At 47.9% G+C, this 27,648-nt stretch overlaps 2 protein-coding genes across 2 annotated transcripts in view; one reads left to right on the forward strand and one right to left on the reverse strand.

Annotated features, from left to right (window-relative positions):
• Window positions 1-11,266, reverse strand: part of VPS26B (VPS26, retromer complex component B) — a 13,888-nt gene extending 2,622 nt beyond the window's left edge. Inside the window, exons 1-4 of the mRNA XM_018559027.1 lie at window positions 10,904-11,266; window positions 4,095-4,251; window positions 1,003-1,167; window positions 525-700 (exon numbers count right to left, since the gene is read on the reverse strand). Coding sequence (XP_018414529.1) covers window positions 525-700; window positions 1,003-1,167; window positions 4,095-4,251; window positions 10,904-11,126 — 721 coding nt within the window. The 5' untranslated portion in view covers window positions 11,127-11,266. The remainder of the gene's footprint in view (window positions 1-524; window positions 701-1,002; window positions 1,168-4,094; window positions 4,252-10,903) is intronic.
• A 239-nt stretch (window positions 11,267-11,505) lies between these two features.
• NCAPD3 (non-SMC condensin II complex subunit D3) overlaps window positions 11,506-27,648 on the forward strand; it is a 31,291-nt gene continuing 15,148 nt past the window's right edge. Inside the window, exons 1-16 of the mRNA XM_018559017.1 lie at window positions 11,506-11,631; window positions 12,324-12,478; window positions 14,592-14,754; window positions 15,185-15,369; window positions 16,091-16,255; window positions 17,430-17,491; window positions 19,017-19,104; window positions 19,479-19,612; window positions 20,064-20,136; window positions 22,011-22,136; window positions 23,643-23,889; window positions 25,153-25,233; window positions 25,445-25,504; window positions 25,604-25,684; window positions 26,538-26,611; window positions 27,016-27,150. Of these exons, the coding sequence (XP_018414519.1) occupies window positions 11,565-11,631; window positions 12,324-12,478; window positions 14,592-14,754; window positions 15,185-15,369; window positions 16,091-16,255; window positions 17,430-17,491; window positions 19,017-19,104; window positions 19,479-19,612; window positions 20,064-20,136; window positions 22,011-22,136; window positions 23,643-23,889; window positions 25,153-25,233; window positions 25,445-25,504; window positions 25,604-25,684; window positions 26,538-26,611; window positions 27,016-27,150 (1,896 nt within the window). The 5' untranslated portion in view covers window positions 11,506-11,564. The remainder of the gene's footprint in view (window positions 11,632-12,323; window positions 12,479-14,591; window positions 14,755-15,184; window positions 15,370-16,090; window positions 16,256-17,429; window positions 17,492-19,016; window positions 19,105-19,478; window positions 19,613-20,063; window positions 20,137-22,010; window positions 22,137-23,642; window positions 23,890-25,152; window positions 25,234-25,444; window positions 25,505-25,603; window positions 25,685-26,537; window positions 26,612-27,015; window positions 27,151-27,648) is intronic.

Raw genomic sequence — 27,648 nt, forward strand, 5'->3', positions numbered from 1 at the left:
TGTGTGTGTGTGTGTGTGTGTGTGTGTGTGTGTGTGTGTGTGTGTGTGTGTGTGTGTGTGTGTGTGTGTGTGTGTGTGTGTGTGTGGAAGCCGTGCTACCTCTACTACTGTAAGGTCGCGCGACTTAACTTACGAACATGTTCGAAAACCCGCCGAGCATGCTACGATGTTCGGCGGGTGTGCAGCATGTTCGCAAGATTAAAAAAAAACTGCCCGTTCGGCATTGCGGTCATCGGAAGCCCGCCCCTCAGGGGGGCACGGCTTGCGATCATCGAAAGTACGATCTGCCTGTCCAAGATGGGCAGATCGTACGTTTTCTTAATTACCTTACAACCATCACAAGACAAAAGTCTTGCGATGGTTGTAAGGGTTGTGCCCAGCATTAAAGAGACCACATGACCAATGCATCAGCAAGAACTAGGCAGCATGTGTGGTGTCCCTAATGACCTTCATGGCTGCTTCTCTTTGACAACTCAAGTAATTGGCTCCCTGTGAACCCCTCCTGCTGACCACCAGCTCCTGACCTCTCACGGGTGCTCCGTCCATGATCTCGTACTTGGCGATGGTGTCATTCTCGTGGTAAACATTGGGCCCGGTGCCCGTTGTCTCTCTTTTAATGATGTCGATCTCCATGTGCTTAATCTTGATCCGCACCAGCAGGAAGTAGATTTTGCCAACGATGACATCTTTGAGGTGATATCTGGAGAAAAAGTGGGAATATTTACAGCGGTCTAAAGAGCACCTGACTTGTAGCACTGCAACAAACACTCCTGTCAATGAGGGAGGATGGGATCTTTAACATCTTCCAATTACTAAGGTTAACATTTGTTGGAAGCGTCATATTAAAAGACCTGACCTAACCTTGTGTGATCATGTTGGGCAGATCTTATTTCAGGGCTCCCTGAGGGACAATAGCCCCCATCCCCAACTAAAACATCAGCTCCTGGAGGACTGGCCCTATAACTGCATATACAAGTTTGTTTCTACAACCAATGGACATACTTGGACTTGTTGTATTCAAATTCAATGTGCAGGCAATCCTCAATGCCCACTTCCATCTTGATGGAGGAATTGAGCTCCGGGTAGGTACTTAACGTGTGGACCACGAGGTCCATTTCCTTCCCGATGTCATTCAAGCGACGGCTGAGGGTGGCACGCAAGAAATACCTGGAAGACAGCAAATGATTCATTACAATCCATTATTCTACATCAAAGCGGAACTCCCGCCAGCCTGCTACATGCACAAATTAAATTTGTACCTTTAACCTCCATGGCGGTATTCCCGAGTGTGGCTCGGGGTTAATTTTCAGCACCATAAGTGGTAACCCTTAGCCACACTCAGGGTTACAGCGTAGCGTTACTTACCTTGTCCCTCGAGCCACGCTGTGTCCTCCGGCCGATGCCGGCATCCGTCTTCCGTCCCTTGCGAGCGTCCGTGTCGCAAGGGGGCGGAACCAACGGGAATTTTAAAAGTAAAAATAACGGGGAAAAAAATAGAACAAAAAAAAGGAAGAAAAAAAATTAAATAAATCAGACCGCCAGGGAGGTTAAAGGAGAACTATGAGGTGAGTGCTTTTCACTCACCTCATAGTTCTAGCCGACCTGTGACAATGAGACTGTCACAGGTCGGCTCAGTAGATCGGGAGGTGAGCGAACACATACCGGCGTTCGCTCACCTCTAGAGCCTGTCACGGCTCTCTGTTGTGACAGGGGAGGGGCTGGATTCCCCCATCCCCCCTCCGATCCTCCAGCGCTGACTGGCGGAACGGACGGGGGAGGGGGCGGGTACAGCTGGCTCTGCCTCTAGATAGGCAGAGCCAGCTGTCAGTCACGCAGCTGGGCGGATCTCGACATCGATGTCGGGATCCGCTTCAGCTGCGGCGTCTCTGTATACTGCAAGCTGTATCTCCCTATATACTGAGCTTAGGGTGACGGGAGGACGCTAGTTTATGTCCTCCCGTTACCCTAAGGAGAACTATGGGGAAAAACACTGACCCCATAGTTCTCCTTTAAGCAGTACTGCAGCCAAAGCTTTTGGATAGAGTAAAGGGAGGGTTATAACCAGTCAGGGATAATTTTTCCATCTGTGTCTCCATTGAGGAGATTTCCCTTTACTTCCTGTCCGATAGCAACAGGAAGCGAGTAGAAATCCTTCCAAAGTGAGGGAAATCCCTGGTGGTCAGCAGGGTCACCAGAACTAGCATCCCCATTGGAAGATTTCACATGTATTCCGGTTGTGGTGACAACCCAAAATTTGGGATATTCTTGCGCTTTCAGTGATAACAAATCATCAGAACAAATGGAGAGGGACACAGACAATGATAAAAAACTAGCAGTTGTTCTAATCCCTCTCCACTCTACCCACAACTAAAAAAATGTTTTGGCTTCAGTTGCACTTTCACCTTTCTCTGCATGCCTGTAATAGAATCATCGAGGCCCCCAACAGTTCAAATTCCCTTCCGCTTAAGTCTTAGGCTAGGTTCACACCAGATGCAGTGCGTTCCGGCACGATTCTGGCCCGAACGCACTGCATCGCGGCCGGCTCACTTTTTTGTGGGGCAGGAGGGGGCGTGGCGAGCCATTGAAGTGAATGGCAGCGTAGCCACGCCCTCCGGCCTTAATGCAAACGGCTGCGCAGGATCGCAGGACACATCATGCCTGCGGTCCGGTGCGATCAAAATAAGTTTTGATCGCACCCCAGGCACAATGTGAGCCGGCCGCAATGCGGTGCGTTCTGGCCAGAATCGGGCCGGAACGCACTGCATCTGGTGTGAACCTAGCCTTAGAAATAATCTTTTACAGTCGTCACCAGAACAAGGAGATGAGGGAAAATCTACACCGGGGACACCTGTTCCAGTGACAACTATCTAAGAGGGGAATTTCTGTATAACACTTCCTGTTGCATCTCTGGGACAGCGGAGACACAGGAAACAATGCAAATCTGAGTTTCAAAAAACGCTTCCCGTTCATGTGATTGGCTTCCACAGCGATCATGTGATCGGGAGCCCATCCTACCGACTTCCTGATTGTCACTGTATGATCGGGAACTATTGGTGATATGGTGGCCACAGTTCTGGGGGGCAAAATTGAGTGTGCTCCGAGAGCAAAGCAATAGTGCATATGAGGTCTGTGATATGGCTGGGGGAGGGAAGGGTTTAAGCCAGCGGTTCTCAACCTGTGGGTCGCGACCCCCTCGGGGGTCGAATCACGATTTGCCAGGGGTCGCCCGGGAGTCTCCCACTATTAGATAGCGTCTCCTGGCCGCCCGGGAAAGAACCACTTTCTCCTGGAAAGTGTAAAGCAGAGTAAACCTTTCCCTGCGATCGTTTTTTGTTTTTTTTTCTGACATCGGGGGCCGCTGGCCACCGTAAGTCAGAAAAAAAACCCCACCATAGGAATGCACAGCTAGATTCCTATTGGCTATTTCACTTTGCAATAGCCAATAGCAAACAAGCTATTGCACCCGCCCTCTGCTGCTGTCAATCAGCAGAGGGGGACATGCAGTTCTCTATCAGGTCCTCTTGACAGCAGCAGAGGGCGGGTGCAATAGCTTGTTTGCTATTGGCTATTGCAAAGTGAAATAGCCAATAGGAATCTAGCTATGCATTACTATGGTGTTTTTTTATTTTTATTCTGATGGCGTACGCCAGTGGTTCTCAACCTGTGCTAGGTGAGAGTCCTCCTCAGCCCTCTCCCAGCGCAGCAGTGTCAGTTCTCCCGCCATGCCGCCAGATGTCGCTGAAGCAACCGCGTCATTCCTAAATTTTACCGTTGGGGGTCACCACAACTTGGCAAATGTTACCAAGGGGTCCCGGCCCTAGAAAGGTTAAGAACCACCGGGTTAAGCGATGCTGAAGACGCCCCTTTTTCTGCAGCTTTTACCACCTGTCCCCTTTTCTGCATTCGTACGCACATGCTTACCGACACTGCACTGGAACATGCGCTGCATACAAATGTTCCTCCTGCCCCCTGGCATCAAATAAATCAGATAAAGTCATTTTCAGGACAAAGCCCTACGTATGCTATTAGAAAGGAGCCGACGGTGCTCTGCTATAATCGGACACTGAAACGGGACTGCCACATCCGATCCCTACCTCAGCTTCACGTTCTGACCCGTGTACGATTCGTACGGCTTCTCCACGTGGGTAAACTCAAAGTCGAAGCTCTGGGACTGGGTGAGTTCTCCGGGTCGAGCTAAATCTTTTACCAAGGACACAAACTCGTGGTGGTTCCCTCGGTCATAGTACAGCTCTGCAGAGGAAAATGGAAAAAAGAATAAATCAGCAAAAGAGGCGGAAGAGACCGGAGACGGCGCTGCACTTCATCATCGGAGGGTCAGAATCGGAGTGACTTCATTCATTAAAAGGAGAATTAGGAAGCGAGCGATTTTCACTCAAGCCTCATAATCCGAGCCGACCTGTGACAATGAAACTGTCACATGTCGGCTCAGTAGATCGGGAAGTGAGCGAACACATACCGGCGCTCGCTCATTTCTCAATCCTGTCCCTGCAGAGAGCCATGCCTGTCACTCACGGCTCCCTGCAGGGATTCCCCCCCATCCCTTGTCCGATCCTCCAGCGCTCACTGGCGAAACGGACGGGGGAGGGGGCTGGCACAGCTGGCTCTGCCCCTGGATAGGCAGAGCCAGCTGTCACTCACGCAGCTGGGTGGATCCAGACAGTATTGTCGTATTGGCTGCGGCGTCTCAGTATATAATGAGCTGTAGCTCGCCGTATACTGAGCTTTGGGTGACGGGAGGAGGCTAGTTTGTGTCCTCCCGTTACCCTTAGGAGAACTATGGGGAAAAGCCCTAACCCCATAGTTCTCCTTTAACTACTATAGTATACAGCAAGTAGAAAAACCTCAGTAGCTTAGTGGTTAGCACTTCTGCCATGCAGTGCCGGGATCCATGGATCAAAATCCCAGCCAGGATGCTACTGGAATGAAGGGTGCATGTTGCTGCCATGGGTTTCTGGGTACTCTTCCCACATTCCAAAGACATGCTGGTACGTCAGCTGGCCCTAGAATGCGTGTACAAATTGTCCCAAGCCTGTGCAAATGGGAGGATTAAGGAAAGACCTGGTGACCAACATTGTAAACAGTTCAGCTTTACATTCACATTAAGGGCCGGTTCACACCACAAAGGCTGCGGCCTCTGGAACGCAAGCCGGCGTGGTGGTGCGTTGAAGTCAATGGCACCGCAGCCACGACCCCCGCCTGCAGTGCAATTGCCGGCACCCGGAACGCAGGTCCAGTGCGATCTGCAAATATAGTCCTTGCAGCATTTTTGCAGATCGCACTGGAGCGGAAAGGCAAAGACTAATGTGCCTGCGTTCCAGGTGCGTGGCGTGGCTGCGGTGCCATTGACTTCAATGCACCGCCACGCCCCTCCCGCCCCCTGAATGCAGGGAGCCAGCTGGCTTGTGTTCCAGAGGCCGCAGCCTTTGTGGTGTGAATCGGCCCCAACTCATTCCCATGGGAAAGTGAAAGGTGACATCTCCCTTCTGCTGGTGCTCTGTAGTTTTTTCTACTGTGAATGGATGATACGGGTATGTGGGTGGAGCTACAAAACAAAAAAAAGAGCCACCTACAGCAAGAAGCACCCCACGATTCAAGTAAGGGAAGGGGGAGCAGTCTGGGTTTAAGGGGATAGCGTATGCAACCCTGCATCATGTTGCACCTTTAATATAAATGCAACATCTAACATGGTCTAAAACAGGGGTAGGCAAACTCCAGCCCTACAGCTGTGGAAGCTACAAATCCCATTATGCCATTGGGTTAGGCTTGCAATGGCCCACGAGATTCTAACTTGCACCACAGCTGGAGGGTCGGAGCTTGCCTACCCCTTTTTTAAAAAGTGGACTGCTCCTTCAGGCCCCATTAACACTTTACGCTGCATGAAACACACGTGAACACGTGTTCCTGTGCGCTTCTGCCGCCATTGCTACGTATCAGTCCATTCAATCAATGGGCTGCCACACACACGACGAATGCAGCAAAGTAGCTCCTGCAGCGTTTTCAGCTGCGACCGTCCCACATTTTTCTGCACCGCAAGCGTGATGCACATTCACACAACGCCAAAGTTTGAACGGAGACTTAAGGCCCCATTCACATTGAGCGATTTATCGCGCGGTAATCCGCACGATATCGCAGGTATTTACCGCGCGGTATCGCTCTCCACTGCATGGGATGGGGCTCTGTCCGTCGCTGTCGTGCGTCGCTACAGCAGGACCCTTGTTGGAGCGGATTTTGCCGCGATTCTAGTTTGCTCAATCCAACCATTTGCGCGATATCGCGCAAAATGCAAATGCTTAGTGTGAATGGGGCCTTAGACTGCTCAAAATACAATGAGGGGGATTGATTAAAACCAGAGGAAAGAAAGTCTGAACCAATCAGCTTCTCTCTTCAGTTTGTTAAGTTAAGATTTGAAAATGAAAGAGAGAAGCTGATTGGTTGCCATGGGCAACTGCTCCAGATTCTGATGAATTACCCTTTCCCTTTAAGCCCTCATTCACACGAGTAACAGCCGGCCTGTACAGATCCGCGTTGCGTGCACGGCCGTATCGGGCAGCTCCCGGGACTATGCGGCCGTACGCCGCCCAACTCGTACGCTGACAGGATGGATCCTGTCTGCGTCCGAGAAGGGACACCCGCAGGGACGCGCAGTTCGGGTGAGCGTAGGGCGGCGTACGGCCACATAGTCCCATAGAGGACAGGCTGCTGCGCGCAATCATACGCAGCACCTGTCCTTCCCGGGAGCTGCCCGATACGGCCGTGCACGCAACACGGATCTGTACGGGCCGGCTGTTACTCGTGTGAATGAGGCCTAATAGAGAAAACATATTGCAGGGGTTGGGGACCATAACGCATCTTTCATGTAGTCAATGGTGGTCCGCACGTTCCGCCGCTCAGCCCGCGATTCTCTAACCATCAAGCTTTCTGCTCAGAAACGCCGGCAGCGGACTCAACGCGCCAGCTGTTTCCTGTCCTCCTTTGAAGTAGAGAAGACTTCCTCCAGCGGGCCGTCTGTTTACCGAGATCTGACTCGCTGGGGCCTGAGATCTCTCTCCCCCCCCCTATCCAGCTCCGGGGAGGGAAGAATATGTGATGAAGTCTTCATTCTTCTATCTGCGTGCATCAAACAAAAGCTACACAAGAGGTGGAATGAGGAAATCGCGGTCAGCTGGGCCCCAACGTGACAGCGGGGGGCAACGGGGCTAACAAAAAACAGGCCTGCCAAGCGGGGGCACCCTGAGAGGGGGAAACGGGCGCGGATTGTCCTATTCGGATTTGTGAAGTTCACCGTCAATGCGTCTGCATCTTTCCATGCTGTTCCATATTGCCACTACTGTATTGCACATACAGAACTCTGAATTCCCCCTCAGTTGCATCGCTCGGCCTCCGTGATCCACCACTGGTGGGAAATGACCGGCAGACTTCACCAAGGGCCGTTCACGCCAAAGGCGCCGCACACGCCGAGAGCAATTAAAGACTAGTTACCGTTGCGTCTATGAAAAATCCCGCTTGCTGCATCTTTTCTACGCTTTCTAAAAATGTGCGTCACACTGGGGCCTGCTCGCGGACAAAACCTGGAGCAATTGCCCATGGCAACCAATCAGCTTCTCTCTTTCATTTTTAAATCTTAATTGAACAAACTGAAGAAAGAAGCTGATGGGTTGCCATTGGCAACTGCTCCAGATTTTGCCTGTTCCCAGTATTTAATAAATCCCTCTCATGCGTTTTCCCACCCCAGAGGCGCATGGGGAATATGGGTGCACAGAAAAGGCAATATGAGCTCTAATTTGTGCGTCATGTGTCCGTATTTACAACAGCCACAGACCCAACCCACAAGATGGAGGCGTGAAATGACGCTGACAAAAAAAAAAAAGTCACCTTGACTCTCCTCGGGCCGGCAGCAGCGGTCCTCTGGATCCTGAGAGGACCCCTCCAATGGGCAGCTAATGGGAACTGTCCTCATCAAGCAGGTAGCGACATGGACACCCGGATAAAGGACCCCTAGCAGGAAGTAAACCTCAAAAAAAAAAAGGGGGGACCTCGAGTTTTTCTTTTCAGCCCAGTAAACAGTGAGGGGGATGGGAGAGTTTTTTAAATTTGATCCTGAAAGGACCCTTCCTCCGGGGGACAGATAACAGGCACTGTCCACATCACGCAGGCAGTGACATGGACACCCGGATGAAGGACCCCTAGCAGGAAGTAAACAGAGGGGAGAAAGACACTGCACTGGATGGTCATGTGACCACACTAAGAAAGGGGACCAAGTTTTTTGGGGGGTTTTTCAGCCCAGAAAGGGGGAATGGGAGGGTTTCTATTAGATCCTGAGAGGACCCCCCGGTGGACAGCTAACAGGAATTGTCCATGCCAGGCAGGCAGTGACATGGACACCCGGATGAAGGACCTCCAGCAGGAAGTAAACAGAGGAGAGAAATACCCGGCACTGGATAATCACATGACCACCTTGTGAGTGGGAAAGGGGACCCTCAAGTGTTTTTTGTCAGCCCAGCGATGTGAGTGGGGGGGCTTATTTTATCACGGAATTGGGCTTGAATGCTCCCTGGACTCTTTCACCATTTGCTCCGTGGCCCCTGTTGTGCTTTTACCTTTTAAATCAATAAAAATCTGACAGGCGATCCAACCCTTCCCAATTCCTACAGACATAAAAAATGTTTTGTCTAACATACGCTTCAGATGAGTATTTTATTTTCTTCGGCTGGAAAAAACAAAAGAGAAGTTCAGGCGGCGTGCGGGCGAGCGAGCGCTGTGACAGGTATGTAGGTGACTCAGACGGTACAAAAGAAACCCAAATCAAATTGATGACTAAGACACACAATAACGCAGCAATCCGAGTTCCCGGCGTGCGGCTCTGCGACCCATTTTATACACGGCATACATGCTACCCGTACCGACCGCACGTATGAGGAAGAAGAATGAGTGATGCAGTTACCATGGCGATCCTCCATGACAGATGTTAGCTAGAAAGAAATGCTACCATTTAAAAGGTGACCTCCGGCCTTCCCTTAAGCCTTCGATCTGACCTCCATCCTTCCCTCCAGTCTTCCTTCTGACCTTCCCTTCAGTCTTCCATCTGACCTCCCCTTCAGTCTTGCATCTGACCTCCCTCCTCCCCTTCAGTCTTGCATCTGACCTCCCTCCTCCCCTTCAGTCTTCTATCTGACCTCCATCCTTCCCTTCAGTCTTGTATCTAACCTCCGACCTTCCCTTCAGACTTGCACAGTTGTACCGGCTCCCCTACTCTTACCCTGATGTCATTGCATGCTATGAGCTTCTCTTCTTCTACAAGGTGCAGCAAGTCAGATAGAGCCTGCCTCATTTCCTGGCTGGAGGACGTCCAGCACCATGTAGACTTTCCTCCCCAGCCTGACTTTCCCTGGCTCCACCCCTTTCATTGATTGAAACAAACAGAAAGGTTTTATTTACAAATCTCATTGCAATGTTGATCAGGATAAAGCCTGATGAAGGAACCCTGTGTGGTCCCGAAAGCGCTTGTTCATATGACAAAGAACTTCAATAAATGAAGCCTTCGCTATCCTAAAAGGACTGGTGTGCTGGTGCCATGTCTACAATTTACAGGTACCATGTCACAAGCTCAGCGCAAAACGATCGTCAGCACTTCCGCATGCAAATTTATGTCTATGGGCACCGTTATGCCACAAGCCCAACAGAGAACGATCGTCAGCTTTTCCACTCGCCCATTTCGTCTACAGGCATCATGGCGCCATAAACTCAGCACAGAATAATCATCAGATCTCCCAGATGCCGATTTACATCTACAGGTACCACGATGTCACATGTTCAAAACGATCGTCAGCTCCTGGGGGCCAATTCACCATTATAAGCCCAATGATTCCACAAACAAAGCCGATTGACCGCCAACTCTTCGGGCCCCAATTACATCTACAGTCACCATGCCGCCACAAGCTCAACATAAAATGATCAGTAGTCCTTCTCGGCACCGATTTACATCTATAAGCACCATGACGCCACAAGCCCAACACAGAATGATCGTCAGCTCTTCTCAATACACATTTATGGCTATGGCCAACATAGCTAAATGGAAAATGATGGTCGGCTCACCTTGCCGCCACAAGCTCCATGAAGAACGATCGTCAGCCTTTCCATTTGCCGATTTATGTCTATGAGCACTGATGCCCCCATCCCAACAGAGAACGATTGTCAGCTCTTCCGAACACACATATACTGTATGTCTATGGGCACCATACGGCCACAAGCTCCATGGAGAACGATCCTAAGCTCACCATGAAGCCACAAGCTCCATGGAGAACAATCGTCAGCTCACCACGAAGCCACAAGCTCCATGGAGAACGATCCTCAGCTCACCATGAAGCCACAAGCTCCATGGATATCGATTGTCTGCTCACCATGCCGCCACAAGCTCCGTGGAGAACGATCGTCAGCTCACCATGAAGCCACAAGCTCCATGGAGAATGATTGTCTGCTCACCATGCCGCCACAAGCTTCATGGAGAAGGATCGTCCGCTCACCATGCCGCCACAATCCCCATGGAGAACGATCGTCAGCTCTTCCATTTGCCGATTTAGATCTATTGGCACTATGAAGCCAAAAGCCCAACACGGAACGATCGTCAGCTCTTCTGCACGCTGTTATACGTCTACAGGGCACCATGACCCTAACTATTGCCCATGCCGATGGGGAAGAATCGATTTTACAGTATGGATTTTCCGATCTGATATTGCCAACGTCGGGGATCTCGCCGTACAGTATAAACATGTACGCTTAGCCAGGGAAATCGCACCTATTTACGACACCAGCTTGCCGAAGAGCAATCGCCAGCGCCATGGTTCCACCCATCGGCCGACGCCGCTCGCCCCACACCCCATCTCACCAATCTGGCCGATGAATTCGATCTTCAGCCCCTGGTGCTCCAGCCTCTTGCCTGGGCTCCTCAGGTTGACGGTGACCCGGCCGGACACGGTCTCACCATCGTAGAAGAGAAAATATTTCTCCTTCTTGCCGTCCTCCGTCTTGTGCTCCACCCGCCGGCGGCTCTCCGCGTCACTCAGGGTGATGTCAAGCTCCGCGGACGGGCCAAAGCCGAAGAAGCTCATGGCGGAGTCCGGTACCGGCGATCAGGAGACTGACAGCTCTGCACCGATTTCCCCCCGGAGCCCCCCTGCTCTCCGCTGCTGCCTGCTTCTTACACTGCACATGCGCCGACCCTGCAAAGGCTAACGGAGCGGCATGGTGCGCATGCGTGAGAAGACCGACTTGCCAGGCGCAAGCATGGACGCCAAAGAACGGAGATAAGACGTATGCGGAGCTCCGACGTCGTGACGTCATCCAGCTGCCTCCATATTACTTACTGGCAGCTGTCGTGCGTGAAAGGGGGACTGTCCAATCGTATCATGGCGACTGAGGGCTCAGGGCGGCATACAGGCGCTTACTGGTGACGTCGAAGAAAAAAGCTCGCCGATTGGTGGGTTTGTTTTCTTGTTTTGGCGCTGTCCGCCTAACGAAGGAGAGGAGACAGTGAAGAAGACCAGCTGATGGCTGACAAGGAGGCGGTGGTGCTGGAGGCCCTGGGCCGCTTTGGGCTGCGGAGCCTGAGGAGAGGTAGGCATGTGCTTCCAGCCCCAACATGTGGGGGGTCCCCCACTCCTCTGCTTCCAGCCCCAACATGTAGGGGGTCCCCCACTCCTCTGCTTCCAGTGCCTGCATGTGGTAGTCCCACACTCCTCTGCCTCCAGCCCCAGCATGTGGGGGCCCCCCCCTCCTCCCAGCCCCAGCATGTGGGGGTCCCCCCCTCCTGCTACCAGCATGTGGGGGTTTCCTGCTCCCAGCATGTGGGGGTCCCGCCCTCCTGCTCCCAGCATGTGGGGGTCCCGCCCTCCTGCTCCCAGCATGTGGGGGTCCCGCCCTCCTGCTCCCAGCATGTGGGGGTCCCCCCTCCTGCTCCCAGCATGTGGGGGTCCCTACTACTCTGCCCCTAGTCACAGCATGTGGTGGGTCCCCACCTCGTGCTCCCAGTCACAGCATGTGGGGGGGTCCCCCCTCCTCTACCATGCTGGTTTCAGCTCAGCGACTCCTAAGGTAGCAAAGCATAAGAAAGCCAGGCAGCTAGCATTTTCAGACAGGTCAGCAATGTTAACCTGTGTTGCTTCATAAAACAATGTCTGTGTATGACGAGCCTGGCACATTCTTCCCTGTGCCCATAGGAAGGGAGGAGCCCATAGAAAATATTTGCATAATTTGGGGGGGGTTTTAACGTTTGCAGTAAATCTCCTGATTTTATCTTCTGCTTTCAGCATGGGTGGATTCTGTCTGGGAGCTGGAATTCACAGAGGCGGAGCCTCTGGATCCCAGGGTGGAGGCTGAAATCCTGGAGATCGGAGTGGAGGCGTTTACCAACCTGTATGATGGCCTGCTGCCGTTTGCTTCTGCCGATCAGGAGAACATGCGGGTGAGTTGTGTACTGTATGTGAAGCCAGACTAGGGATATAGAAATTCATAACAAGCAGTAAAAACACTTTAACAAAAGCCCCCACTGACCTCTGTAGGCTCAGGCAACGTGGATCAATGCATTGTCAAAGTGTGCTAGAGGAGCAGTGAAGGTTGTTCAAGTCAGGTCTTGGCACTCTGACCTGTGCTGGCGGAGAAGGCTGGCGGGCTGCTAAGTCACTTCTGGGAGGGGGAAGCTGAGCTAGAGAGAGAAAAGTAAAACTGAGAAGCTTCAGCTGCAGTTTGAGGATCAGTTACTCCACAGTGCTTGCTGCTATGGAGGTCAGTGAAAGCTTGTTTTGATGCCTAACCATGGGCAGGAAAAAAATATAAATGTTGCCCCTCCCCAGAGGATTATAAGAGAACTATGGGGTCAGTGTTTTTCCCCCATACTTCTCTTAAGTGTCACAGGAGGACATATACTAACCTCCTCCCGTGACCCAAAGCTCAGTATATCGTGAGCTACAGCTCGTGGTATACTGAGACCGCCGCAGCCTGGACGGATCCTGACAATACTGTCGAGATCCCTACGGGGAGCGGTGAGTGACGGTCACGGCTCTCTGCAGGGAGATGATCGAGAAGTGAGCGACGCTATGTGCTCTCTCACTTCCAGATCTATTGAGCCGGCCTGTGACAGTCTCATTGTCACACGTCGGCTCGAACTATGAGGATGAATGATTTTCACTCGCCTCATAGTTCTCCTTTTAAGCTTCCAATACTCGTTTGTCTAAGGCAAACGACAGCCCTTCAGCTGTGTTGAATCTACAAATCCCATCGTGCCCATCTGGGTCAAGCCTGTGGCTGTCAGTCTTGCAATGGCTAATGGGATTTGTTGTGGCTGGAGGGCCGGCATTTGCCTACCCATGGTCTGGGGGGGATGGAATAACAAGGAATGATGTTTACATAGTCAGGTTGAAAAAAGACACAAGTCCATCGAGTCCAACCTATAGAGATGCAAAGAAAAGAAAGAAAAGCCTAAACAGAACACTATGCCCACAATTACACCCTGTTGATTCAGAGGAAGGCAAAAAAAAACCCTATAAAGCACGGTTCAATTTGCTCCAACAGGGGAAAAAATTCCTTCCTGATTCCATAAGGCAATCAGATATTCCGGGGATCAACAATCTACAAAGAGTGCCCCCTTGTCCTTTTGCAGTGACCTTAACGTGAATAATTTGGCACCAAGCTCTTTACATTATTAAAAGTTCCCAAGATCTTCATCCCCTCTGGTTCCAGTAGTGACGGCCGGTACCCCATGTCCGCTCTTCTTGCCGGCCTTGTCGCAGTCTTTCTCGTCCACGTCCTGACATTCTATGAAGGACCTGCAGCCATATCAGATGGGATGTGGCCGCTGGTAGGAGAGCCTGCCTGCAAATGATGGGGGCGATCTCAATGATTGTGATATTCTCACAGCGAGGCTTCGTTCACACAGGTTTTAGCTTTTCTAAAGGTGGCCATACACTGCACGATTCTCGTACGAATCGTGCAGTGTATGGAAGGCGTGCGACCGTTTATAATGTACGGTCACACGTCTTTTGCATATCGAGTATGTTGGAAAACCAGCCGAGAATCGTATGATTTTCGGCTGGTTTTTAACATGATCGAGAGATCACTGCCGAACGGGCCGGTGTACGCACACTGCCCGTTCAGCATTGCGGTCATCGGAAGCCCGCCCCCGATACAAGTACGATCTGCCTGTCCAAGATGGGCAGATCGTACGTTTTTTTAAATACTTTACAACCCTCGCAAGACAAAAGTCTTGCGAGGGTCGTAAAGTGTATGGGCACCTTTCGAGTAGTGTGAACATTGAGCGTTCGGCAAGCATTGTTGAAGCTTTAACCCTTTCGCTGCCACAGATGTAGGCGATGTGAGAGCAATAAAGTTAAGTGTAAAAAAAAAAATGGTTTTAAGAAATTGAATTTAAATAAAATGACCCTGCTTATCAGAAGTTCTTATCTGCATACTTGTTCTTGGTCAGTGATCTGGTGTTTTGAAGCTGAAGTTCAAATCTGTACATATGCAGAGGTATTGGGATGCAAAGCACCTCACTGTATAAATGTCTGTTTGTTTTGTAGAGCATCTGGGCGCTGTTTGCAGAGAATGACATTTGCCGTAACTCCCTGGTGGCTGTGCTCTACCATTTTGTCCACGTTGGAGAGAATAAGAAGTCGGGGTTTATGCAAAAGTCTATGGCCCTGCACGCAGCTGGCCTGTACTTCCTGCTCCTGCAGATACCCGGTAAGTGTCTGATGCTCAGTTAGCAAGTACACAGCTCCCTATATGAAAAGCGGAGGATGTCGTTCATTAGTCACCTAGGATCAGAAGGGATTTCTAGGCACATCAAAATGTATTTTCGGTTTATGGTAGAAGTGCCTGTTGCCACCTTTCGGTGCCTTCACCTAAAGAGAACCTGTACTGTGCCATGTCGCCCTGCCTACCAGCCCAAACTCTTCTTTTGATCCGCTGCCGCTCCGTTCAGCAGTCAGAAGAGAATACCCAGTGTTTTCGGGTATGGTGGAGCATGTGACTTATTTCACAATCATATGGTAGGGCTGCTGCTTGTTGATTGGCCCCAGAATGTCATGGAGGTGGCAGGAGGGTCCTCAGCTCTGTGTGGCATTACAGCAAACTTTTACTCATCCAAGTCTGTTTGTATTTCAAATGACAGGCAGTGTCGCCAATCAGGTGTTTCACCCCGTCTTGTTTGAGAAATGCATGAACACCCTGGAAAAGTGTTGGCCGCAGGATCCAGACTCCAGCCGCAAACGGAAAAAGGACAACATGAAAAGCTCTCAGGGGGACAATCGCGGAGGCAGAAAACGTCCCAGGCCTGTGCGGAGGGGCGAGGAAGAGGTAACGCTGCTGATGGGGCTCATGTTAAAATGCTTAGCCTGGTCCTTACGCCATAGAGTACTTGTAGCCACTCACAGATGAAAAAGTATTTTCTAGTATAGTCTTGGGGTATATACAGTGCACAGTGGATCCCTCGATTTGCTCTACACGGAACACTATAATGATGCTCCATGCTGCTGCCGCCTGCGTTTTACATAATTTGCATATAATGCAGGAGGAGGTGTAGAGCCTGCAGTGTCCAATGGAGTTTTCTCTGAGAGCTTTGTGATTGGGAGGGGAAGAGGCCTGTCACAGGTCACATATCATTTTGTTTTTTTGTCATGTGACAGTTTTTATTAAACAATACAGACTGATAATTTTAGGACCGTGGTGGAGCACCAGGGCCCAGTCACATCTACAACCACTGCGACCCTAGTCGTTCTGCCACTACAAATCCCAACAATGCAGAATAATAGTCTGTTGCTCACCAGGGCTGTGTGGCGTCTCAGGAGGCTGTGCTGGGTCTGACCAGGGGGGTGAGGAGATGGGGCGGTGATCTTAGGACACTTCTGTCCTACTATGTCAAGTCATCACCTCTATAGATAGAATACGGTTAGCAAGTGTTGTCACCACAGACAAGGAAGTGTGCTACTGGCGGGGCCACCAGGTACAAATAAAGTAAAAAAAAAAAAAAGCTGTATCTTAAGTACTGATGATCTTCCTTCTTTGTGTTCTATATAAGCTGGAAGATCTATCCGAAGATGAAGCGGAAAATGAGGTCTATTTCTCTACCAGAGATCTCATGAACATCAGAGATGCCATCGTCCTTCTGTTGAAAAACTTTTTGCGTCTCCTGCCAAAGTTCTCCCTGAAGGACAAGCAGCAGAGCATGCTGCACTGCATGCAGGTGAGCGTGCCATCAGGTCAGCTTGGCTTGACTCCGCTACAAGGAAGTCGCATTGAATAAAGACACATTAGCTTGTCTGGTTGATGGTCCCACAGGTCAGGAAAGTAACGGCACTTGTGCTCTTGCTGGAAGTAGTGTTGCTTGTCAAGATAGTTTTTAAACTCCAGGGGAAAAAAAACGTTATTAACCCTTGCCGTGGGGCTACCCCCACACTGCAAGGGTTAACTGCTTGTTAGTCTAGTTCTACTCACCCAAACCTCAGAGTGGCTCGCAGCACTCCTTCCAGCCTGTCTCCTACGCGATGCTATGTCCCTTGACCACCAATACACTCTGTATAGAACATGATGACTCGGATCTAAGACTGCTGCACTGGAGGGGGAGAGAGGCTGGAAGGACCGGCCTAACAACAAGCCAGCTCACAGGAATCGGCTGACTATAACTTTTTATTTATAGTCCCTAGACGAGAAAGAGTAGTTAACCTTTGCAGGTTAGCCCCACTGCAAGGGTTAATGATTAAAGGAGAACTATGGGGTTAAGGCTTTTCCCCATAGTTCTCCGGATAACGGGAGGACACAAACTAGCGTCCTCCCGTCACCCTAGGCTCAGTATACCGCAAGCTGTTGCTCGCGGTATACTGAGACGCTGAAGCGGATCCCGACAATTGTGCCGGGATCCGCCCAGCTGCGTGACTGACAGCTGGCTCTGCCTATCTAGAGGCAGAGCCAGCTGTACCCTCCCCCGTCCGTTCCGCCAGTCAGCGCTGGCGGGGAGGGGGGAATCCAGCCCCTCCCCTGTCACGGCAGAGAGCCGTGACAGGATCGAGAGGTGAGCGAACGCTGGTATGTGTTCGCTCACCTCCCGATCTACTGAGCCGACCTGTGACAGTCTCATTGTCACAGGTCGGCTAGAACTATGAGGTGAGTGAAAAGCACTCCCCTCATAGTTCTCTTTTTTTTTTTTTTCCCTACATGTTCTTTAAGCTCACTTGCCAGCAAGTGTTATGACCCTGGGAATCCATCAGTATTAATTACCGAAAATGGTAATTGCCTACCATAAAATGTGCAGCAGAATTTCAGTCGAGCTCTTATTTCCTTTGTCTCCTACAGAGGAATGCATTCTAAAAATTATAACCTTTAGGCAACTCGTAACCAAAATCACTTTTTTTTTTCTTTAGATCTTTATAAACCTGACTAGTTTTGAGACGATTCCCCAGCAGCTGTCGTTTTCGGAATCCATGTGAGTTAATCTTGCACTATTATTCAGGACTGTTTTGGTACAAGGCTTAGATGAGTAGCTAGGAGTGGAGGCTGTAAAGTCCCAGCAAATACTCTCCTGTTATAACATCAGCACTGTAATAGGAATACATTAGGGATGCATCAATACCGTATTTTTCTGTATCGAGTACCGATATTTATCTTTCTGCACTCACCGATACTGGTACTTCCGCTAGCATGGAGCCGGCCGGTGTGCCATTAGCATGGAGATGGCTTCCTGGCCAATCAGGAATCAGTAGCAGGGCAGTGTGTCATTACCCGCCGCCTAGCTTCTTGATTGCTTGGGAAGCCAGCTGCATGCTGTTTGACCGGCTCTAAGCTAATTGGCCAGGAAGCCGGCTTCCTTGCCAATCGGCATTAAGCCGACCAATCAGAAAAGCCGACTCCATGTTCCCTCGCAACACTGCCGGTCAGAGGAAGCTCCGGAATCGCTGGTTAGAATTGTAGGATTTGGGCGAGTAAGAGTACTCGCCCAAATACTCGATCGATACAAATCGGTTTCGGTGCATCCTTAGAATACATACTGGAGGAGTTGTCTCTGATAATACAATCAAAGCTTACTAGAAAAAAATCCCTTTTATGTAGTGAGCGCTGCCTTCCATCTGCCCATCACTTTCATCAACTTCCTGGACTCCCAGTGTGCTTTGCGTCTTTCCCTGCTGCTTGATATGATGCAATCTCCATTTATCAAGGCCACATATCCCATCATGCATTGCTTCCAGCAAGCAATGATGATGATACACTGTTCAGACGCTGAGTTGTAGTTCAGAGGGCAGGCTCTGCGAGTAGTGCCACTAGGAAATGCATATTCCCAGGGAGTAAAATGGTGTCCAGTGCATTGAGGAAGTACATCCTATGGGCATCTTCAATGTTTACAAACTTCTAGATGGATCTGGTTATTAGGCGTGGGATAGAACTTGTGGAAATTCAATATAGAAATACAGATTTATTTTTAGTTTGACCAAAGCTGACTATAGCCACGTTTTGTAGGCAAGTCCTGATGGGAATGCTGTAAACAGTTCAGGAACAGGATGTCTGTGTAATCTTACCAGATGGTAAGCTCTCACGAGCAGGGCCCTCCCAACCCTATTGTTCTGAAACTGTATTGTGCTGTCTCCACTATTTTGTAAAGCGCTGAGCAAATTGTTGGTGCTATATAAATCCTGTATAATAATAATTTTCACATGCTTATACAATATATGTATTATACTAATACATATATGTATTAGTATTATTATTTTTTGCACGCCAGTGACTTAAATCATTTTGGACTATCTGCTGGTCTTTGCTCTGTAGTAAAATGGTTTGGTGGATGGGATCAGCAGGCTCCTGTACGTGTCACAGCACCCTGCCTCATGGGTTCTATGAAAGGACACATTTATTTGGAGCGACATCACTTCTATTAGGTTTTGGATTTGATTTTTGCATGTTGTGATGGTATTACTCTCAGATGCATCTAACACTGATATTTTCTCTCCCTCTTGTAGCAGTGTCAACCGCTTGAACTATGTGCCGGAGTTGGCATATCATGGGCTGTGGTTGTTGTGTCAGCCCAGCCATGGTGAAGGCAATCAGGTGCGTTCCATGCGTTTTCACTCAGACCCTTAAAGTGACTCTAAAGCTAATGTTGATGTTCAGCATACATGGTAAAGAATGAAAGTGTAATCCTCTAGCTGTCTGTGATCGGTCACAAAGTGGAAGAGAGAGAGAGAGAGAGAGAGAGACGCAGGGTTTATTAAAGTCGGCTTTAGATGTTGTGTTAGGGGAAGGTTAAGGGCTAAGACATTCACAAGTGGCAACTAAAGTGATATAGATAGCTGTCTGTCAACGTGATGTGCAATGTTCTCTTCTATCACAGATACTTCTATTGCTGTCAGTAGCTAGGCACAGGAATTGACATATGCCATTTTCCAACTTGTCCCCTTATGTCTCCTCTCTCCTACTTGTAGACTCTTCGCTGGCTTTTCCAACGTCTGCTGAGTGTCATTCTGATGGTTAAAGGAGGGCCAGGTTCAAACACTTCCTTGCTTGCAATCAACGCTCCCGTGACCAGTGCAAGGGACCACGCTGTTGCGTTTGTCTGGTATGAATTAATGCCGATTTTTAGTTCAAGATTCACATTATTTTAGCAATCGATACTCTGTCTCTTAGAAATGATAGCAAAAACCTGCTTTTAGTACTAAATATGTACACAAATACCTAATCCCAGGAACCCTTTACTTCTTCAGCCAGCCAAGTCATGTGACCAATGGTGCTTGCATTGTTCCTGAATCATAAAGGGGAATATTAGGCCAATTGGCGGTTCTGTCTAAACAATCCTCCCCATTCTGCTTAGATCATGTGACCAGCGCCAGAGGTGGCGAGAACTTCCTGGTGCTATATAACTATAGGACTTGCCTGTACATTTTGTACATGGTTATTTAAATTAAGCCATGTCTGCTTTTAGTTGTATAGATTTTCAACCATCTTGGTGTCGTGTGAGGATGATTTTTTATTTTTACCCTTGTTTATAACTCCTGTATATGTCTTAACAGTTTCCTTGTGGACAAGCTGAAGGAAATCGCTCTTCCTGTTCTATACATTCTATTACAACACAATTGTGCCAAGGTAATGCCTGATTTGGATTTTTACAGCTACGTAACCCACAACTATAAGACCTATATTTTGCTAGATACCAGATATACAATGCTGTAGGTTACTGCAGCTTGCACAGTCAATTAAAGTGACATTAAACCCTCAGATTTTTTAACATAAAACAATACTGTAATGTGCGCCTTACTGTAATCCATGGTTGTTTCCCTTCTCTTTGCTGCTCTTCCTTTTTAAATCTGTATCTCTTCTCATGCTGGGCAGAACTTCTGTTTTGCAGCAGACTGCCTTGTCTCTGAAATGGATACATGGTGTCTGTGTGTAGGTTCACAACCTGAGCCAGCACTACAGGAAGAGGCACTCAGCTGCAAAGGGAAGTTCTCCCCAAGCATGAGAAGAGATATGGATTTAAAAGGAAGAGCAGCAAAGAGAAGGGAAACTACCATGGATTACAGTAAGGCACACATTACAGTATTGTTCTATGTTAAAAAAATCTGAGGGTTCAATGTCACTTTAAGCTTGCATGTGTTTTTTTTTTTTTAACATGGTGCTAGCGCAATACATTAAGCAAGTGATAACATCTAAGCAAGGAGCTAGTTAGGTGTGACCTCTCACTTTGCGCACATAGATTATTTTCATAGTTTACCTCTGCATTTTATACCTGCATTCATTAATGGGCTTTGAAGCCCACATGAACTTTCAGTTTAATTTGGTGAAATATACATTCCAGCTGCATCAAAACAAGAGTTGTCCAAAATCTTAGTTAAAGGGTTATTAAACCCTCCGGCTTCTTTGCATATATATATTGCTATCAAGCAGTAGATAGATGCAAAAAAGTGTAAAAAAAAAAAAGAGAACCCGCTTTGAAAAGGGTTAATACTTAACCTGTGTCTTCCCCGCGCACTCCTGTCCGAAAATGTGAAAATTCTCAGGTGGCCGCATAGCATCTTGTGGCGGGCGCATGCGCAGTTCACATTTTCGGCCGGGAGATGAGGAGAGACGCAAGGTAAGTCTATGGACGCGTGCACCCGCATGCAGACACCGTGGCACAGGAAGTGCCAGCAAGCTCAGAGAAGTCAGCGCTGGATCGGAGACCCGCAGCAGCACTGGAAAGACAGATGAAAAGGAAAGATCGGATTAAGAAACCTAATTTAAGGTAAGTCCTTACACTAACATTGGGGGGAGGGAAAAAGATTTTTGACTTTAATGTCACTTTAATTTTCTTTAGAAAGCAGCCACATTGTGAGTAGAAAAGTCTGTTCCATTCCAACATACTGTAGCGAAAAGACCTATGCTCTCTGAATGGAAGCAGAAGTCCAACACACACACACTCCCTGCTGCACCAGGCCTATAACTCTGCAGTCAGCAGAGATCCTACTCACTAGTGGTTAGCTTTGTCTAGCAGAGGGTGTCAGACCTCTGTACAAAGACTACTGACGGAGACAAGGGTCCTTCCCTGCAGCATGCTGGCAGGGCGCAGGCTTTCTTTCCTCCTTTTTTTAGCAGTTTTCTAAAGAAAATGAACTATAAGAGTTTGCACACCTTTTGTTATTTTGGTGAACCTGAAATGTATTTAATGGGTCTATATAATTTTTCTTTTTTGCTAAAAAGTCCTATTGGGCTTTAAAAACGTATTATTGATCTGCCTCTACAATAATACGGCATATCATTTCATCTAGTGCAGGGGTAGGCAACCCTGGCTCTCCAGCTGTGCTGAAACTACAAATCCCATGATGCATCTCTCTCCAGGAGTCATGTCTGTGGCTGTGAGAATCTTGCAGTGCCTTATGGGATTTGTAGTTTCAGCAAAGCTGGGGAGCCAAGGTTGCCTACCCCTGATCTAGTGCAATGCCACCATTGCATTCATCTGTTTTTTGTTTTGCATTCAACAGTGTCCTGATAAGTCAGATTATCGCCTGTCAGCCGCGCAAACTCTGGTGAAACTACAAGACCGCCTTCCTAATGCAGAATACGCATCATTCATAGAGTGGCTGTACAAATTCTCCAGGAACTCAAAGGTAACATAAGAAAATGCTGTATTAACTGTAATGACTACAGCTTCTTCCTCCCTGCCTTTCTTTTCTGTGTATATATTATAGCCAAGTACATTTAAAGTACTACTAGAGGCTTCTGTACAATCTAAAGTACCAAATACAGTTACTATACACCGATTAGCTATAACATTATGACCACTGAGAGGTGTAGTGCAGTATGATGATTTGATCAATGTTCTGCTGGGAAACCTTGGGTCCGGCCATTCATATGGTTGTTACTTTGACACGTACCACCTGTTGCTGACCACGTACACTACAGCTCACGCTGGGAGGGTTTCAGCAACAGAGGCAGAGATGTCAATCCAGAAAGCTGAGTGCAGACGCGGCAGAGCGGGGGGGGGGGGGGGGGGGGGGGACTAGGGGCTCATTTACAAGCTTATGCATAAGGAGGGCCAAGTTGGTGGTCACAGCCCCTGTAACATCTTTTCATCCCACTGCAGTGCAAGCAAGCCTACATGAGTGACAACTCTGCTCTGAATTCAGCAGCAGCGTAGCATTGTTGCTATCCCATCAAGGGAAGGTACATTAGGTGGATTTCACTCGCAGGATCAACAAGTATATTTTTGGGGACTTTGTCAGGGGGCCAGGAGAAAGGTGCAGATGGACTTATAATTAAGTGCTACAGTACACACTTGTTTTATATGAGATGCTGTAGTTCTACCTTTTTTTTTAAAATATTTGTTTTACCTTTTTAACTCTTCTATCCATTAGAGCCAAAGAAGGTTTCCTCTCCTTTTTATTTGGGTTACAGATGCCATTGTGCTGCACATGTGATCAGCTGTGGCACCAGCCATTTGAGGGTTTGAAATGACAGCCAAGAAATAAGCACGTTGGGAACCTTGACAGTTGGCATGCCATAAAAGTAACTGTTCTGTGAGATAGTTAAATTAATGAGTTGGGTTCCCCTTTAAAAGGCTGTCCTTGACCTCCACAGTCCATTAACTTTGTCCTATGCAAGTTGTCATCGGTGTCCTGCAAGCAAGAGGAAGCATTTCCTCAGTCTCCTTTTACTTCAGTGATCCGATTGCAGTATTGTAACTTTGTAGCAAGTCGCAGGGTGAGAGGCTGTGGCAGGGGCTGCTCTTTGTCAGACACTTGTGAACATAGCCAAAAACTGCCCAAGCACCAGGATTTACTTCACTGTCTCATCTCTGAATTGCTAGCTACTTGCTGATATGTCACGATTCCTTGCAAAGCACCATGGGAGCCTAAATTTAAGCTAGTCCGATGCAATAATATTGATTTCCGCTATGCAGATGGAGCTTTGTCTTGGCTCTCAAGCCAATAGCAAGGCATGGGGTTCTGCAGTGGGAAGGAAATGACATCCAGTTCCTAGTTATGTGGTACTTATGTGACACTCCAGGTTTAGGAGGTTCTGAGGCACTTTTAGATACCTGGAGGTTCAAAGTCACTTCATTAGAGCTGTAGACTACAAACTTACTTTGATGCCTCCATGTTGTACTCCCTTAGATTTCCTACAGAGTGTTCGCTCTTGATGCGGCAGCCGCTCTGCTGGAGCTGCCAGAGAGAGCCGCAGACCCTTCCTTCCCTCAAGACGACCTAAAATTTCTTCAGCACAAGTTCTTGATCCAGACTGTCATGTTCAGTCGTTGTTCGGACAAGGCGCCTACCGTCCGCAGCAAAGCCCTCTCCTGCTTGGCACAGTTCCTGGAGAAGAACGCCATCTCTGAAGGGGTTCAAGAACTGCTGCTGGGCAGTAAGTATATAATATATATAGGTCATCCCAAGGTTTTCTTGGCATTTGTTGATAATTTGTACGATTTGAAATATATATGAATGGGGGCAATAATTACATGTGTGTAGACTCAGTCAGTAGATTTCTTCCACTCTTGTTGGTTGTACTGTCCTATGTCCTTGTGTCTGTATTGACTCATGACTCTCAATGGAAACACATACATCTGGGGATCTGCAAATACCGGTTACATAGTCCTTTTCTCTTCCTGTTCTGGCGTTGAGGTCTCGGTAGATGAGCACTTGTCCTAGGGACTGGAAGTGGGGGGGCCTTGCTTTGTAAAACCTCAGCAAGTGTCTGGTCTGAAGTATGGGGACTCTGTTGGGGCAATGTATGCTGCATACAGTGCAGGCAGATGTAGGCTGTCATGCAGTCTTTTGTTTGCCTGGATCTATTACTTTGGACCCAAAGTCTGAACCCTGAATATTCCAGCTACTGATAAATAGTGATAGTTTTGTGATTTTATAGACCTTGAAATTTAAAAATTACACGGCACAAATCCTATTATAGATGATTGGCACCTCCTATGTGTTGCTTTTTAGTTTGGTCTCATTAGTTTATTGGATAATGTGCTAAGATGGGTCCATATCTTGTCCATGTCTTTGTGGTGCTTTCGATGTCCATATTGGGCAAATGGTTCCCTCCATTCCTGCCATGTGTGTGGCCCTGTTTTTGAGTTGAGTGTTTTGTTGCTGTTTTTAGTTTAAGGTTTTAACTTTTATTGTTGGTCTGATGAGCGTCAGATTTAGGGTTAAGAGCTCTGTTAAGCAAAGTGTCTTTAATCTCCCTTGTTTTGTTGGGGTGTTGAGGCATTTATGGGAGGCTGTGGTTCCAGATAAATGTTAGGACTGGCAGCTAAATGATCTCCAAGCTTGTGTTGGATCTGCTGGGTTATATGGTTTGGTATATCCATCTTTGTGGGTAGGGAGGAAAGTATTATCTTGGAATAGGGGAAGTTTTTGCTGTGCAGCTGGTCCCAGACAGTGCCGGGTGTCTGGAACACTTTACCACTGAGCCTAGTGAATGGCACAGAAGGTGAGAAATTAAGCCTTTTTTTTTTTTTTTTTTTTTTTTAGAATTGTGATGTTTATTTGTGATTGTCAAAGAATTGTCTACAGAATTATTATTTATTTTATTTTTTTAGAATTGTGATTTGTCAAACTATTTTCTACAGACTTTATAATTTATTCATTTTTCTAATGCTAATTCACTAATCCTTCTCTCCAGCCTCTAGTCATTCCCGAAAAACAATTGGTGTCACCCGGACCATTGAGGTATCAGAGGCCGCTGACCATCCCGGAGCCAATGGTGAGCTATTACCTGTTTTGGTCTATTTTACTGCTAAGTAGTTACAGATGTGTAAATCTGCTTCTCTCCCAAAACCATTATACTTTCCAAACGGGGGCCGTTGTGTTATTTTTACCTTCAAACATTTGTTCCTCTGGCCTGACTGACTAGTCCTCCCAGCTCCCTCTGCTGATCATCGGTGTAGACATTTCACCGTGCTTTCACCTTGCAGGTAGCTGCCAGACAGTGTCCGGAATTGGTGACCACTTTACCACCGAGAGTCTAGTGAACGGTATGAGACATTTTTAGAAATGTGATGTTTGTTTGTGATTGTCAAACCATTATTGGCATATTTTGTATTTCTTGATGATTCACTAATCCTTCTCTCCAGCCTCTAGTCACGCTGGAAAAACAATTGCTGTCATGCGGACCATTGAAGTATCAGAGGCTGGTGACCAGCTAGGAGCCGATGGTAAGCTACTTTTGCGGGTTTTTTATTTTATTTTGTATTTTTTACATAGTTACCTAGTATTTGAGGTTGAAGAAAGACCCAGGTCCATCAAGTTCAATATATTTTTTTTATATATATATACCATCGATGGGGGCTCTATCTCTGGGGGATCCATCGATGGGGGCTCTATCTCTGGGGGATCCATCGATGGGGGCTCTATCTCTGGGGGATCCATCGATGGGGGCTCTATCTCTGGGGGCATCCAGTTTTTAAGAGTACCTGTACCCCTGTATGTTATGGTCTCTGAGGAAGGTATCTAAATGCTTTTTGAATGATTCAACACTCAGCTGATACCACTTCATGTGGCAGCCAGTTCCAGGCCCTAACCGCTCTAACTGAAAAAGAGCCCCTACGCCCCTTGTGGTTAAATCTTTTCTCCAATTTTAGATGGTGGCCTCTAGTCCTTGTTATGGAGTTTACTGTAATCAGTTTATTGCTGATGTTGCTATCACCATTAAACATTTTGTACATCAAAATTATGTCCCCCCTCCTTTTAATCACCTCACTTCCAGCGTGAACATTGTTTAAATTTAGTAACCTTGTCTCATAGCTTTGGTCCTCTAGCCCCTTAGTTTAGTTGCCCTTCTCTGGACTTTCTCCAGCTCCAGGACATCCTTTTCTGTGGACTGGTGACCAAAACTGGAGCGCATACTCCAGATGAGGCTGAACCAGCGATCTATAAAGTGGCATTTTTACATTTTCTCGTGTCTGTTCACAATTTGGTTGTAGATGTGTATTTAGCTAAAAGAGGATCTAGCTGAGTTTTTACACACTTCTGGCTCACACAACTTTTTTTTTTTTTGTCTTTTTACAGGAAGAGAGACGCTAAACATTCTCAGGATGAGGGCTGGTGATGAGAAGACAAATGTCAGGAAGTCGGCTCTCCAGGTACATTTCAGACATCGCTCCCCATTCCTCATCTCTGCTGAAATTTAAGTTAGCATAAAAGACCAACCCACTCAAGAAGTATGCTGAATGGCCTTTATTGGATTGAAGCTTCCCCCCCCAGTTCTCGGTTGTTCCTCTCGTGCCTATGCTTAGTAATGTGATGCGTGAATATTAATGATGGGTCCACTTTTAGACTATTACCACAGAAAGAGAATAATTGGCATGTTTCCTCTATTGGTTTCATTGACTCAATACACGAAATATATACAATGGGCCACTTCTTGGCCAGCCTCATCATCCTATTACTGTGGACTTTGTCAACCATGAGAAAAGTGGATGGCCAAGAATTGGCCTGCAAGAATCTTTATCTGATGCTGTAATATAGCTGTTCTTTGTCTTTCTAGGTCCTGGTTAGTATACTGAAATATAATCTGATCCCATGCAGTTCGGAGGAACTCACCACGCTGCAAGAACGGTGCAGAGATCCTGCTGTGTCTGTGCGAAAACAAGCACTGACCTCTTTGACAGAACTTCTGCAGGTAAGAGCCATTTTTTTTTTCTTTCCCTTTTTAAAGGAGACAACATTCCTTGCCCATTCAGAACAAAGTGACCATGTCTGTGTACCGAGACTTATCCGTCGCACTCCTTTCAGGCTTTCCCACAGTTTATGCTGTGTACTTTAGTGAATTGGTAGATGGCTGCACCATGCAATCGTAGAAAATGGGGATCTTCACCAACACACTTTGGTGTAGTGAAAATGGTGTTTATTATTCACATAAAGCAACAGCCATGACAGGTTTGTCATTGCAATGTCTGTGTAAAGGAGTCACCCTCTCCCATTAATAATTGTCCTCAGTGACTCCCTAGCTGCTCGTTCTTTCCATCACAGCCTATGCAAAATAACCGGTGCTTCAGAGTATGGGGGATCATGTACCTTCCTCCCATAATGCACCACTCCACCAGCCTAGTGGCCAATCACTAGGCCTTAATGTCGTCAGATGGAGGAGGAGGTGATGTCACCAGACTGCTATCTCTCT

Source organism: Nanorana parkeri, unplaced genomic scaffold, assembly GCF_000935625.1.
Source record: "Nanorana parkeri isolate BGI_ZX_2015 unplaced genomic scaffold, ASM93562v1 scaffold376, whole genome shotgun sequence".
NCBI lineage: Eukaryota > Metazoa > Chordata > Amphibia > Anura > Dicroglossidae > Nanorana > Nanorana parkeri.